The 14,131-nt window shown below is 37.9% G+C and overlaps 1 protein-coding gene across 1 annotated transcript in view; it reads right to left on the reverse strand.

Moving 5' to 3' along the window:
• Nucleotides 1–665: 665 nt before the first annotated feature.
• Nucleotides 666–14,131, reverse strand: part of LOC108977853 (TATA-binding protein-associated factor 172) — a 14,447-nt gene continuing 981 nt past the window's right edge. Inside the window, exons 3-15 of the mRNA XM_018947802.1 lie at nt 9,110–9,506; nt 8,088–8,784; nt 7,195–7,492; nt 6,385–7,123; nt 5,450–6,315; nt 4,932–5,061; nt 4,373–4,862; nt 4,068–4,298; nt 3,656–4,003; nt 3,382–3,595; nt 2,058–3,312; nt 1,745–1,985; nt 666–1,684 (exon numbers count right to left, since the gene is read on the reverse strand). Coding sequence (XP_018803347.1) covers nt 1,238–1,684; nt 1,745–1,985; nt 2,058–3,312; nt 3,382–3,595; nt 3,656–4,003; nt 4,068–4,298; nt 4,373–4,862; nt 4,932–5,061; nt 5,450–6,315; nt 6,385–7,123; nt 7,195–7,492; nt 8,088–8,784; nt 9,110–9,120 — 5,967 coding nt within the window. The 5' untranslated portion in view covers nt 9,121–9,506 and the 3' untranslated portion in view covers nt 666–1,237. The remainder of the gene's footprint in view (nt 1,685–1,744; nt 1,986–2,057; nt 3,313–3,381; nt 3,596–3,655; nt 4,004–4,067; nt 4,299–4,372; nt 4,863–4,931; nt 5,062–5,449; nt 6,316–6,384; nt 7,124–7,194; nt 7,493–8,087; nt 8,785–9,109; nt 9,507–14,131) is intronic.

Below are 14,131 nucleotides of genomic sequence, written 5' to 3' on the forward strand. Positions count from 1 at the left end.
AGCAAACAGTCGCTTATCAAAGGCATTGTGCTGCAATCCACGCTCTAGCTGACAAGCATTATGATGACATACATAGTATATGTATGTATGTATGTAGATCGGTATGTTAGCGCTTGCGGACAACATTTACTGCATGTTTTGTTACACGTTCGCCAGGTTTGATGCGTCCTACGAAGACACGATTTACGCAATTATTGCCTGCTTACCAATACCAATACCAATACCAAGTTAATTTATGAAGTTTAAAATTCCCCGAAAGCTTATTTCATAGCTCTGATACCGCAAAAGAAAGTACGTTTAATTTTTATACCCTAAACAGATTGCAACACCCAGAAGGAACATCAGAGACTCTATGAAGTATATACTATAAATGATCAGCTTGATGTGCTCAGTCGATTTAGCCATGCTCGAATGGATATACGTGAACTTGTCTCTCAGTTTTTGATATTTCGGTGTGAAATATATCTCTTTGACATATATTATAGTCACGGATGTCTCCGATTATTCAAACCGTCATATACATTAGCTACCACTCAATCAGATCGATAAAAGTCGATGTTTTTTATCAACTTTTAACTTATTAAAGCATAGCACTGTGGGTGTTAAAGTTTCGGTACAATCGAAGTCAACGTTTTACCTGTTTTCCAATTAATTTTATAACGCTATTTCAATTTTCTTTTGTTTTTATTGGAATTTATTTTTTAATCCGCTATAGCCACTCCAAAGTACAATCGAACCTTGCACTATTTAAAGAGATTATAAAAAAGAAGAGCAGCGAAATTTTTTATGGGATATAATTAACAAAAAAACAAACGAACATTAAGAATTAAAAATACAAATTTCTCATAATTGTTCAGATAACTAAAAAAGAGCACATTTAACGATTGTATTAAAATAGATATAGAAAAGAGAAGCAGCGAGTTAACAAGAAAACATTAAAAATGAAAAAAAATACAAATTTCTCATAATTTTTTCAAATAAGTAAAAAGGAGCACATTAAAGGATTATATTGGACACTTAACTAACTTTTCGAAATATTAGATTGATAATAGTAAAAAAAACGGAAGAAATCTTAGAAACTAAACTATGTTTAAAATCCAGTGATTTCTATAAAAGTTTCTGCATTATGTCAATTTGTGTGTGGAGGCATTAAATTTGGAATCAATGCATATCGTATTGTATCATTTTTTTAATATATCCATTTCTTATGTCCAAGTTTATTTTTTCTATTACGAACTCATTTTTTTAAACCCTGCACGAAATTGGACACATCATACTCTTCATCATACTGCTGTTCTGACCATAGCTCTGGTAGAGATTCAATGATAGCATTCATAGACATTTGACCACCAGCGCTCGTATTCGACATTGGCGCACCACTTGATCCAGTTTTATCATTAACATTTGCATTGAACAAGTCAAATAACTGACCCGTGCCCATCGTCTCCAACGATGCATTCTCCGAACTAACCACTGTATTCGCGGTGAGTATTTTGAACTTCTGCAGACCCATTATTTTTTCCTCAAGCGTTTTTTCAGTTATCAAACGATATACATTCACTACCTTTTTCTGGCCAATGCGATGAGCCCGGTCCATGGCTTGTAGATCTTTCATTGGATTCCAATCGTGCTCAACAAATATTACTGTATCTGCGCCAGTCAAATTTAAACCGAGGCCACCAACCTTGTATTAAAGCAAAATATGAATATATTTARGAGAAAACGTGATTGATCTCTTGTTTACCTGTGTGGTTAGTAGTAGCACATCGATACTCGGATCGGTGTTGAAGTTGTTTACAATTTGTTGTCTTAAGGATGCTGGCACGCTGCCATCCAGGCGCAAGTACGTAACGGACGGCAAGTGTTTGCGTAGCAAGTCATTCTCGACAATATTTAACATAGCTTTCAATTGACAGAAAATTAGCGCGCGATGCTGACTGACCGATTCCGTCTGAACACCAATGCCGCAATCGAGCAATAATTGCCTAAACCGCATATGAAATGAATAATATTTTATTACATAAATAACAACAGCTAATAATTGTWACAATACTCACTTCAGTGCCGGTAATTTCGCCGAGTGTTCGATGTCATCCAGTGAGCTTTGCTGTTTCTGCAACTCCAATGTTATCTTCCCGTACTCCGAATGCTTTGGCGTGAGCACCAGTTTCGGGTGATTGCATACGTTCTGTAGATAACGCAAATCATGGAAAATGTGYGCCTTTTTACTAATGCTGTCACTATCGCCCATACTCTGCAGGCAATCCTTCCAATGAGAATTCAAATGTGTACGACTGAAGTCCTCGTACAAACGCTCTTGCAATGGACTCAATTCGCACAATAAGTCTTGGGTTATTTTCGGTGGTAAATCAGTCAATACATCCTCCTTTACGCGTCTCAATARGAATGGCAACACCTGCCGATGTAATGCCTCCATTGCAAGAACGCCGGCTTCTTGCTCTTTTGAGGAGCTCTTGGAATCACGAGAAGCAAGTATTGGTCGGCTGTAGCGTGCAATAAACTGCTTCTCAGTGCCAAGAAAACCGGGCATGAGAAAGTCGAATAGTGACCACAGCTCCAGTACGTTGTTTTGTATGGGAGTACCTGAAAGTATCAAACGATGCTTAGCTTTGAGCATCTTAATAGCCTTTGAACTTTTGGTTTTGCCATTCTTTATGATGTGTCCTTCATCCAACACACAATAGTTCCAGTGTATGGTATTGAAGAAATCTATATCTTTGCGTATTGTATCATATGATGCCACTACCAAGTTACATGCACCAATTTGGCAACGCAGTTTTTCACGCCCAATGGGCAATCCCACGTAATGCAGTGGCCGCAAAATGTTCGACTTTTGTATAAATTTTTCGACTTCGTATACCCAATGGCCAGTGAGAGTGGGTGGACAAATCACCAAGCTYGGCAGTGATGTGGCTTTGTCTACATGACGTTGATAGTGATCGCCGGCGAGTATGCAAATGGTTTGCAATGTCTTTCCCAGGCCCATGTCATCGCAGAGTATTCCATGCAAATTGTATTTGTTAAGGAACCATAACCAATTCACGCCAGCCTGTTGGTAAGAACGAAGCTCCACGGAAATTGTTACCGGTACTTTGTAGTCGGGTATACTTTTTGGCGTGAAAAGATAATCGAGAAATTCGCGATCGCGTATCTTACGCTGCTGCAATTCTGCAGAAGGAATCTCGTTTTTGATGCATTTGCTGCGCGAATCTAATGGCATCAGCTGAATGAGTGTAGCGAAACAATGCGTGGAAAGCAGGCGCACAGATTCATCTGGGTCACTCATGCAACCTGATAAACAAAACACATTATAACAGAAAATTAAAAAAAAAAAAATTTAAAAAAAAAAGAGGCGCTTACCCAACAATGGAACGACTAGAAGCACGGTATAAGGCACAATACACAGCTGCAGCTTGTCTACCACACGTTCAATAGCTTCAATCGCACCCTGACGCTGGATTACATTCTCAATGTTAACCAGCATGCCAAGTAGTACATCGAGCACAAAGTGCATGGTGCGCACCAAATCTGCTGCTGCGAGGGCTGCAATACAGCGTGCGACCATGTGACGTACCTAAATCCCAATTAATAGAAGTCAATAAATTAGAGTGAGTAAATTTCAAACACAACTTACCGCCTTCAAGGGGTGCGTGATGAGAACAGTGAAATGTGGCAGCAACGAAAACAGCCGCTTGAGCACTTCGTCTTTTGCTGAAGCATCGCTCGCAAAGTGCAAAAAGTGTGGCGCTGCAATTTCGATTAACTGCAGTGATGTGATTATATCATTTGTTTGGGCTAAATCTAAGGGTACATTCGATAAAAGTTCCATATTTGGATAATTATTTATGAACTGTTCAATTTTAGTAAAGAGAATATGTTGGAAAACTGGTATCTTTGAGAAAATATTCATCTTAAAGCCTAGGCAAATCTTCGATATGGCACATGATGCACCCATGCGCTGAATGCGGTTCTGCTTCACTTCCTGGGACAATAATAATTGAGTAAAATACAAGTCAAAACAAAAATTTAGTTTAAAAGGCACTTACCACCGCATTTACAGCATTGGTGCCAATTTCTGTTGTGGCAAGCGTTTCATTTAGKGGCGGCCTACCAGGTCCACGAGGAGCACTCGCAGCAACGCCACGGTTACCAGTACCACCAATTTGTATATTATTTTGTTGAAGACTTAAAGTTAAAATCCCATAATATACACAATTGTTTGTGACTGCTGCCGACTCCGGCAAGGGAGTCTGTTTCAATGTCAATGGGCTTAAAATCTAAAAGACATAAGAAATATTTAAATGTGCATTATATATATTCCGAATTTTCACAATCAATTGGTGTTACTCACAATTTTCGGTGTAAACTGAGGATCGCTCCTCAGTAGCGTACATAAGTTAGTAAGTATTTTACTATTGGGACTAGGATTTCTATCACACACTTGATGCATTAGCTGTACTAGGAACTCCGCCGAAAGATTTTGCAACAACTCGCACTCTTCCCGTTTTATTGATTCCATGAGCGGTTTAACTATCGGATTAAGTTTCTCCGGCAGACATTGCATACCCACAATGGCAGCAGCTAATGCCGCTTGTGCGCTTATATTGTACGCGCACTGCTCCGCTGTAGTCTGAGCAAAAGAGTTTTGTAAACCGCGCCTACGCTCTTCGAGTGTTTCCAATAATTTCGGCTTTAGCGCATATTGATGCAAACCCTCTGTGAGAGTGGTGGCAATGGCTTCAATTTGTTCCAATGTGAGAACGCGCGCATTGTTGAAATCGTTTATGACAATTTTATATTGTTTTAGTGTGGCAATGAGATCATGAGCCTCTTGATGAAGTCTAAATAAAAGGAAATTTTTTGTTACCATACCAAACACTCCGTTTTACAATTTGTATGAATTAAAWTACCTCGTAAATGAAATGGCTACTTCGTCATAATATACATACTCCATGACACATGTGAGGAGTTTTTCAGCCAATTTGGGTGCAGCCATATGCATTGATTGGTCGAGTTGCGCCCAGAAAGCAATGATTAGACCTATAACACAGCGTTTGTAAGAAATTTAAATAAAATAAGAAAAAACGTTTACTTCGGCTTTTCCCGAAGATATAATAGCCTACATTTCTTATAGCAAAAAATTATATAAACCGATTTTTATATTGATGTTGATCGGTCAGTTTGTATAACAGCTATAGGCTGAACAATTGCTTCGGTTATTATACCGTTGCATCGTCAAATAAAAAAGTTGTTTTTTTAATAAAAAAAAAAACGGACATGACTAAATCGACTCAGCGCGTCAGTTTATACATTTTATAGACATATATTTTACAAAATTTCTCCGTCATTTCCTTCTAAGTGTTACAAACTTTGTGGTAAACTTAATATACACGGTTATAAATATTATTGAATCACCAATAAAGCTTACCACACACAATGCGCTGCACCGCTGACCGTGAATTTAAATGACCTAACAGCACTTTGGTATAACAGTCCATCGGTGATTCCATATTAGGTGTGTACGCCACACCGGGAGCAGGTTGCACTAGATATTTGGAAAGTGCTCCTAGTACTCGAGCTGCTAGTACACGAGCACGTATCACATTCCGTTCACGCACTTCCAAAGGTGTCCCTTCACTGCCACCAAGGAAATACCTTTGCGTTGTCGGTGTGGAGTCAGCACCTAAGTCATCCGTAACGCGTTGTGTACGTCGGCGGGATGTTGCAGGTGAGTGTCCGTCAGCTGACATAGCCGGAAGACTTTGTGGTGCTGCTGTGGTATGTATTAGTATAGAGGAATCGAAGGCTAAACGCGCTGGCTGCATGGCTAAGCAAATCCACGACGACACGATAGGGCAGGCTGCATGAAGCAGTGCTCCCAAATCAGCATTAAACAAGAGATTGTTCCATACTTTGCAAGACATCTCTTGTATATCAGGCTGATGTTCGACTAGAATACGTTCGTAGATGAAACGTAGGGCATCCTGCAAAAGCTTCCACTGCCAATCGATGACACCCAAATTTAAATTCAATTTTTTCGAGTCGAAATTAATGGCAATAGTAGCGGTTTCATCACTTGAAGATCCCTTATTCGACATAATTACACCATTGCCATTGTTAATGGAAGCTGAGCTTGTGGTGGGCACAACGATGGCCGTAGCTTCAAGCTTCTCCTTACTTAGATTGTTGGCAGTGAGTGTTTGAAGGGTAAGCAAAGTAGACTTGCGCACCGAACTTGTACTATGCGAAAGGAAGGGCCACAGTCGTGGTATCAAAGTAGACATTGGTTCCATTCTTTTGAAAATAAAGAGAAATATAAAACACATAATGAAATCATAAATKACGACCTTGAAAAGCACTCACTGTATCCAAGAGCCGGCGTTTGGCAAACACAAAATCGCAGCTAGCAATCCCATAAAGCTGTTGCATGCACTTGTCAACTCATCCTGATCTAATAGCAGATCCCACAGCATCTTTACAATCGACGACACCTGCACAGGATTCAGCAATTTCGGTAGCCACGTGGCGATCGGTATCAAAGTCGACGCAGCAACAGCGCCCACATCGTCGACTACATCGAAAAGCGCCAACAATATATTACTTATAGTTTGCGGCACGTAAATCGGCAATAGATCTTCACGTACTACAAAAACATATTTCAAGCCTAGCAGCCCGCCATGACGCACCTCCCATTCGTTTTGTTTTAGCAATTTCATCAATAGTTGCACGATTTGATGCACTTGCTCTGCATGCATGTCTTTGACGATGGTACCCAAAACTTGTGCACATGTTTCGCGTACTGGGGCCACCACTTGGTCGGATACAAAGTCACCGAAGCGATCTAAACAAAGTACGCAGAGCAAACGCAAGGCTGCATCCTCCATCCAGAGATTATGATGCTGCTGTATTTCCTCGCGTGACATACCGATTGCCTTACCAGCACCGTTGGAGTGATTGTTAATTAGTTCACGCAACGCAGTCGCAGCGCCGTGACGTACCTCCCATCGTGGATTAAAGAGATCAACGTATAGGCGTGCACAAAAATTTTCCAAAGGCCAACTGACGGCATCCACCCACATACCAGTCGCATCCGGAACGGGATCTAATAATATATATAAAAAAATTAATATGTATCACAACAATATTTGCTCTATTTTGCTTAGCAACACCAACCATTCAACGTGTAGAAAACTTCTTGCCGTTGCAGTGAGTCTGCTTTCATTTTCTTATGCTCTGGTTCATCGCTCACACTGCAACTATTCTTGCAGGTGCCCAAACCGCTACTTGTACTGCTATTGCTGCGGCTAAGACTATTAACGGATGAATTGGCACAACCGCCACTGGTTGTGATACTAATATTTTGTCGCGCCTTTCGTTTGGCTCGATTCATTTCTCGACAACTCAATTGTTGCCCATTGGAAGGAATTAGATGTGAATTGGGCTTTATGTTCAATATGTCTTCAACGGGGACCTACCAGAAACAAAAAAAAAAGAAATAATGATTTGACAGTGGATTTTTAAATACGATTTACTTTACAATTTTAAATATATTTAATAATAACTTTTAACAATCAACCAAAAACAAAGCAATAAAAAATATTACTTTCGGTTGCACCGAAGATGGAATACCCTTTACAAATAAAAAAAAAATCCTATTACCGATCTAAACCATATATTTGGAGATTGTAATGTGCCCTTTGACAATGATCTATGCGAAAACTCGTGAATATTAAAAAAATATTATTTGCATACAAACTAGAACTTGAATTTGATCTTCAATTTGGATGGCAGTTATGCTATAGTAGTCCGACAACTGAGCAGTTTCTTGGGGAGAAAAGGACATGTGCAAAATTTCAATTTCGCGTAGATACAGATAGACAGACAGATATGATTAAATCGACACAGCTTGTTACGCTATACATACGTTTATACCTAATTTTCAGGGTCACCGACATTTTCTTCTGGGTGCTACAAACTTCATGCCAAACTTAAAATACCTTTTTCAGGTTATAAAAATATGTCCTGCGTAGATGGTTATAAAATTGTACTTCTCATATCATACATACCTTCTCTTCGTTGGCATTGTAAGAGCTGCCATTATTAGAAGGCATGACATCCTCATCGGTAATCATGTCCATTAAGTTAACGCCCAATTTAGACGCCTGTGTCAGACCTAGTTTCTCATTCAACAGTGCACGTTGACGACTCAACCTCTCTGAAGCTGTGGCATTAGCATTCGCCGCACCTTCATTTGTCGACTTCGTCACATCACTTTCATTCAAATCGAATTCCATGCCCTCGGAGCCGATAAGACGTGCGCCTTTATGAAGTATTTGCTCCAAATCAAATTCCGMAAAAGATAACAGGCGTTCACGCTGCTGCGCATCACGACTGCTGCTTTGTTCACTGGATGTTGTGGCGGTCGTGGCTACCGATTGGCAGCTGTCATCCTCACCACCGCCAGTCGTGGAGCCTATAGCTGACTCATCGTCTATATCCTTCTCTTTCTTAATGACCTCACGCTTTATGGTTGCATATAACTCCGGCTTCCAAGCGGGCACATTTTGCAAAATCGCTTCGACAGCTTGTGAGGCAGCTATACGCGTATCCCACGAAGTGCTGTGCAAATAGCCAATTAGACGATTCAACAACGCATGCAGCTCGTGTGGGTATAACTTCTGCACTTCTCCGATTTGTTTCGCTGCCGCACGACGCGTCACCGCCGATGACCCAGACTCCAACAATATAAAAAGGCGATCCAGCCTGCATTTGGTTATAAAAGAAATGAATATAAAATACAAGTCACGATTTCAATATAAAAGCCAASAAATAAAGTAATGAAAACATACAAACATATAGTACAGCAAAATATGATTAAATTTGGGATATTTTAGGTTCCATTTTTGTACTTTACCTAATGTGAATAAATACTTTAATGTGTATATAATACTTGTATGAAGTACACACTGATCTGAACATGGTGTTACACGTCAGAAAGTTTCATATTTAAGTTTGCACAGTTGCTGGCTTCGTATGCGAAATTCTATCTTTATATACACTATATTTTAAAAGCTGTTACTGTACTTACCGAGATGTCATTGTTCCCTCTTTTTTTGGTTTTTTATTTTTWGCTTTTTGTAAAGATTGTGCGGAGTCGTTAGCTTATTTCTGTATTACTATTAATGTCAAAATGTACTCGATTTTATCGGCCTTAACTTGGGCAAATAGCTTGTGTTGGTTCGTTATAGCGATAATTTCAAATTCCCCTAATATAAGACGTTCTTTGGTTTTTGACCAGCCTTTATTAATTTGTATTTATTTATGTGCATGTGCATATGTTTGTGTATGTATGCAGGGCAAAGTAAATATTCATGTTTATACAGCTGCAGGAAAATTTATGTCCATACAATTGGTATATGCCAATTCCATTCGGCGGCGTTGATGGCAGAWGACTTATTTTCTTATCCTCGTTCTGGTGTTATAATCTGCAATATAAAAAATAATGTTGCTAAATCTCGTGTAAAGACAATTTTACAAAGAACATATACATAGTGAGAAATTTAAAGCATTGATTGATGAAGACTATGGTCAAACACAAGAAAATTCCGCAGAATCTTTAAGTCACTCAAAAATTCCCTATTCTTATCAAAACGTTTAAAATCCGTCGGATACATTCAAAAGCAAGGAAAACGGGTGCCATTTTAATTGAATTAAGGGTAATTGAAAGACAATATGGTTTGTCAGAAATGGTACTTGCATCGTATTGTGACTGGTGATGAAAAATGGATCCATTGTTATAACCCTCTACGTAAAAAAAATCATATGTGAAACCTGGCCAAAAGAGACATATCAAGGGCAAATAAGAATATGCATGACGCAAAGTTAATGCTCTGCATTCGGTGCAATCAAAAGGACGTACTGTGTTATAAGCTTCAGCAATATAGCTTGATGAAACAATCAAATTCAAACGAACATTGCCGAAAAATACTTTAAATTTGCGATAAGTGATGAGACAATATTTTTACATTATCACAACACTCCATCTCATGCTTCTAGACCCGTTAATAATTATTTGGAAAATAGCGGCTGAGAAGTTTTGYTTCACCCACCTTATCGTGCAGACCTTGAACCTTCTGACTACCATTTTAATTGTCGAAGCACTATTGCCCCTTTGATTGACGAATGGTAACAGATATCCGCCTTCGGTGGTTGGTTTTCCTGATTCAGAGAAAAACATCTAGCAAACAAGTGATTGTGTACCACTCAGAATTTACTGTTGTGCGTTGTTCCAGTGGATAGGCTCATTTTGAAAAATGCTGTTCACTTTCGGATTTATAAGTATAAATTCCCGTTTCAGCACCTTTTGTTATATATGTATGTGTTTCGAAGCACAAATTGTGTGAGATCCAACTAAACAAAAAAATTTTATATTGAAAAGGTCATGCAAGTCGCACTGATGCCTATAGTTATGTCCAGCAGTTTTCACGAAATTTGTCTTACAGTGACCAAACAAAGGGCAATAGCGCTCATACATATGTCAAAACATCTTGAGTATGAATAACATTGGATTAGATCTAATCTAATGAATATCATCGAAAATATCTAATTTTACTATACAGTGGTGAATTCCAAGATTGTAACACWGGGGTCGTAAATTAAGAAACATAAACGGCAACCTACGTATGTATGTAGCTTCCAGTTCCTGATACCTAGGAATCAGATCACACATGAATCGTGTAAAGCTGTYATGTTATTTTTGTTTAGTATTGTATTATATGTATTTATTAAGAAATTTCACGTTCGGCCTACTGTACATACTATTCGCAACACCATCACCCATCTTGAGACCCAGCATTCATGATTGGATAATATTCGACGAAAAAGACCACGTCCAGCACGCATAGTAGAAAATATAGAAGCCGTAGCTGAGAGTATACACAAAGAAAGTGGAGATCAAGATATTAACTTGAAAGCGTACAAAATACAGCTTGTGCTTGCACAACTAAAACCGTTCGACATTCCCATTTCTGGTTCAATGGGCATGTAAAAAAAAACAATATTGCCTGAAGAGATTCAAGAGCTGTCATTTCATCAAATGACAATTTCAAAGAGACAATCTTCAAACCGTACATACCGAAGAATGTTTCGTTGGATAATAAACATCCCCATTAAATTTGAAGTTTTCTAGGTTCTAAGCAAGGTTTTCATTAAAATTTATCTAGTTTACTGTTATGAGTAAAACACGCTGTTTTAATTTCATTTGGATAACTCACATATTGGGGGCTAAGGGAAGTATTGGTACCATTCAATCCATTTTTGACATACTGACCTACCTTTATATGAGAAGGTTTATCTCTTAATTTCTGTTATATATATCACACACTGACCGMCGTTTTCGATCAAAAGTCAACTATAGGTACCGTGGTCTAAATACTCCGTARCTAGGTGCTTGAACAGTTTATGTTGCACTTATTTTTCTACATTTTTCACGGTCACACACACTAAAGACATTAGTCGTGCAAAGTTTTATCCCTTTATATTAATTGCTTCTTGATTTGTGTAGTGGAAATTGAACGAATCAATTGGAATTTAAAATTGTACTATATGGGAAGTAGGCGTGGTTGTCATCTGTCTTTCACAATGTGACATAAAAATGTAAGAAGAATGCCACGTACCAAATTTTGGTCGGATCCCCAAATATGGGAGTTCACCAAAAAGTGGGCAGGGCCACGCCCATTGYCCAACTTTCACACGTGCCCCATAAGGCTGTCTCTTACCATCTCGGACAGACAGGCAGTCAACCGGGCTTCAACTTTCTCATCATTTTGATCATTGATATTATGTATTATACTTTTCACTCAGAATTCCATTTAGTTATCGCAATACTTGTGTCATAAATATTGATTATGCGTGCGAAACGACAGAGGCTGAGGTTTCCACAATATTTATTCATTGACGTTATTATCTTATTTATGTCTAAATGTACATACGTACGTAGATTAGTAACGTAAAATAGGAATGAAAAACTGCAACATACATATAAATATATGTAGCTAAACAGCTTCAGAGCACAAAATAAAAACTAAAACCAAGTACCAATATGTATTACTTATACATATATGTAGTAATCTTCTCGATTGCGTTATCAGCCGGAAATGCATGGTCTAGGAGTCGATTTATTTTTATTTTACTTGAATAGGCAGATGAAAATAAAACACAAAATCTAATACAAAAGCTAAAAATCTATCAAGCAACGTACATATTAGAAGGGATGTAAAAATACAGTGGAAATATATTGTTGGTGGAATATTATATTTGCTTTTTAAGGGTGAAGTGGGATTAAAGCCTTTTTTCCAATTTTGTCTTAAATGAAATCATAATTTCAAGAATGTTATTTCAAATTTATTGGAGACAATTTGACGAAATTACATGTATTTTTCCTGTCTTATGAACTTATCATCACATTTCAAAACATTAAAGTTTTTCCCCATAACTTAATTTTTTAAAGTCGGTACTCGATGATTTTTGAAATTTCAAAACCCAATTCTGTACATTTTGAGGTAACGTACATAGTTTTTTCTAATTTGTTAATCTTTTTAAATTTTTGCCTAAGACGCTCCAGAGTACTTCCTTCCATCGTAACATTTCAATGTACCACCAGTTTTTAAAACAGGTTTCATAAAAAATATATATAAAAAAGTTTTTCTTACAGGAATTAAGTTCAATATACAAGTTAGCAGCAGAAAAGATATCTGTATATATATAATTAATCACGAGAACTTCCTCCATCAGCCAATACTGATATTAACCGCGGATTCGTCGATTCCTACTTAAAATACAAATTTTCGGTTTAAAATAGAGATGTACATTAAAAGAAAATATCGATATRAAATATCGAAACTTGACAATATTATGCAATGTATCAAATAAAAACGTGGATGYGCCGAAAACTAGACTTCTTTGTTTGCATACCAAAAAATATTATTATTTTAAGTGTTAGTTTCTATTGAAACTTCCAATCTAAATTTATAATGATTCGAACAATTACTGAAGAAGTTATCAGTATTGTCAAAACTATCTGAAGAGTCGTCTTTATCCCTTTTGATTCTGCACTCATACATTCACGCAATGTCAACAAATAATGTAGTTTTAATTCGGAAGTTGTAATCAAATGTTGATGTTTCTAGGTATAAATTATAAAGCATTTATTAGTGTAAAATTCTTGTTAGAATATACTTTTAAAGGGAAAACTTGTAAATATTATAAAAGGCTATGTATGTGCTATGTACAAAAATTTAAATTTCAGGCAGATTACTGAATGGCTTTATTGATGTGATAAGAAATTTTTTCAAAGAAAAAACTATACTATATATTCCAGCTTTTAAAAGGATGAATTACGAGGTTAAAAAAGRTATATTCGGATAGAGGAGGTTTTCAGATTATGTAAATATGCATACATACATAGTTGCCGCTGACTTTTGGGTTTTAAGATATTTGCATTTAAAGTTTAAAAATTCAACTACCTAAAGTGTTTTCTTTTCATTGATCCCAAACTGAGCGCACAACCTTATGTAGGGGATATTTCGCCTTCTCACTTTAGCTCGCCTTCAAACGGATGTTCTTAGGCTACCCAGAGGGTACTTGATCAAAGACCGGAAGTCGCGCGCTGCTTAAGCCATGTGTAAGCGATTCGTTTCTGGCCACTCCCAAGTGAATGGCGATCAGAAAACTTCCCTCAATAGCATGAACTGCTACATATGACTCCATGGTACCATCTCCAGCAGGTACAATATTTTATAAGAGTGTAAAGCTACTGGCGTATGCCGATGATATTGATATCACCCGCGCTGTTAGTTGGGCTTTCTCCAGACTGGACAAGAAAGCAAAGCCAATGGGTCTGGCAGTGAACGAGGGCAATACGAAATATCCCCTGTCATCAAACAAACAGTCGTCGCACTCGCGACTTGGCWCTCACGTCACTCTTGACTTTGGGAACCAGCAAAAACACCACCAACAATGTCATCCTGGAAATCCAACGCAGGATAACTCTTTCCAACAGGTGCTACTTCGGACTGAGGAGGCAATTGAAAAGTGACTCGTCTCTCGACGA

Source organism: Bactrocera latifrons, unplaced genomic scaffold (assembly GCF_001853355.1).
Source record: "Bactrocera latifrons isolate USDA-ARS-PBARC rearing strain unplaced genomic scaffold, ASM185335v1 scaffold_96, whole genome shotgun sequence".
In the NCBI taxonomy this organism is placed as follows: domain Eukaryota; kingdom Metazoa; phylum Arthropoda; class Insecta; order Diptera; family Tephritidae; genus Bactrocera; species Bactrocera latifrons.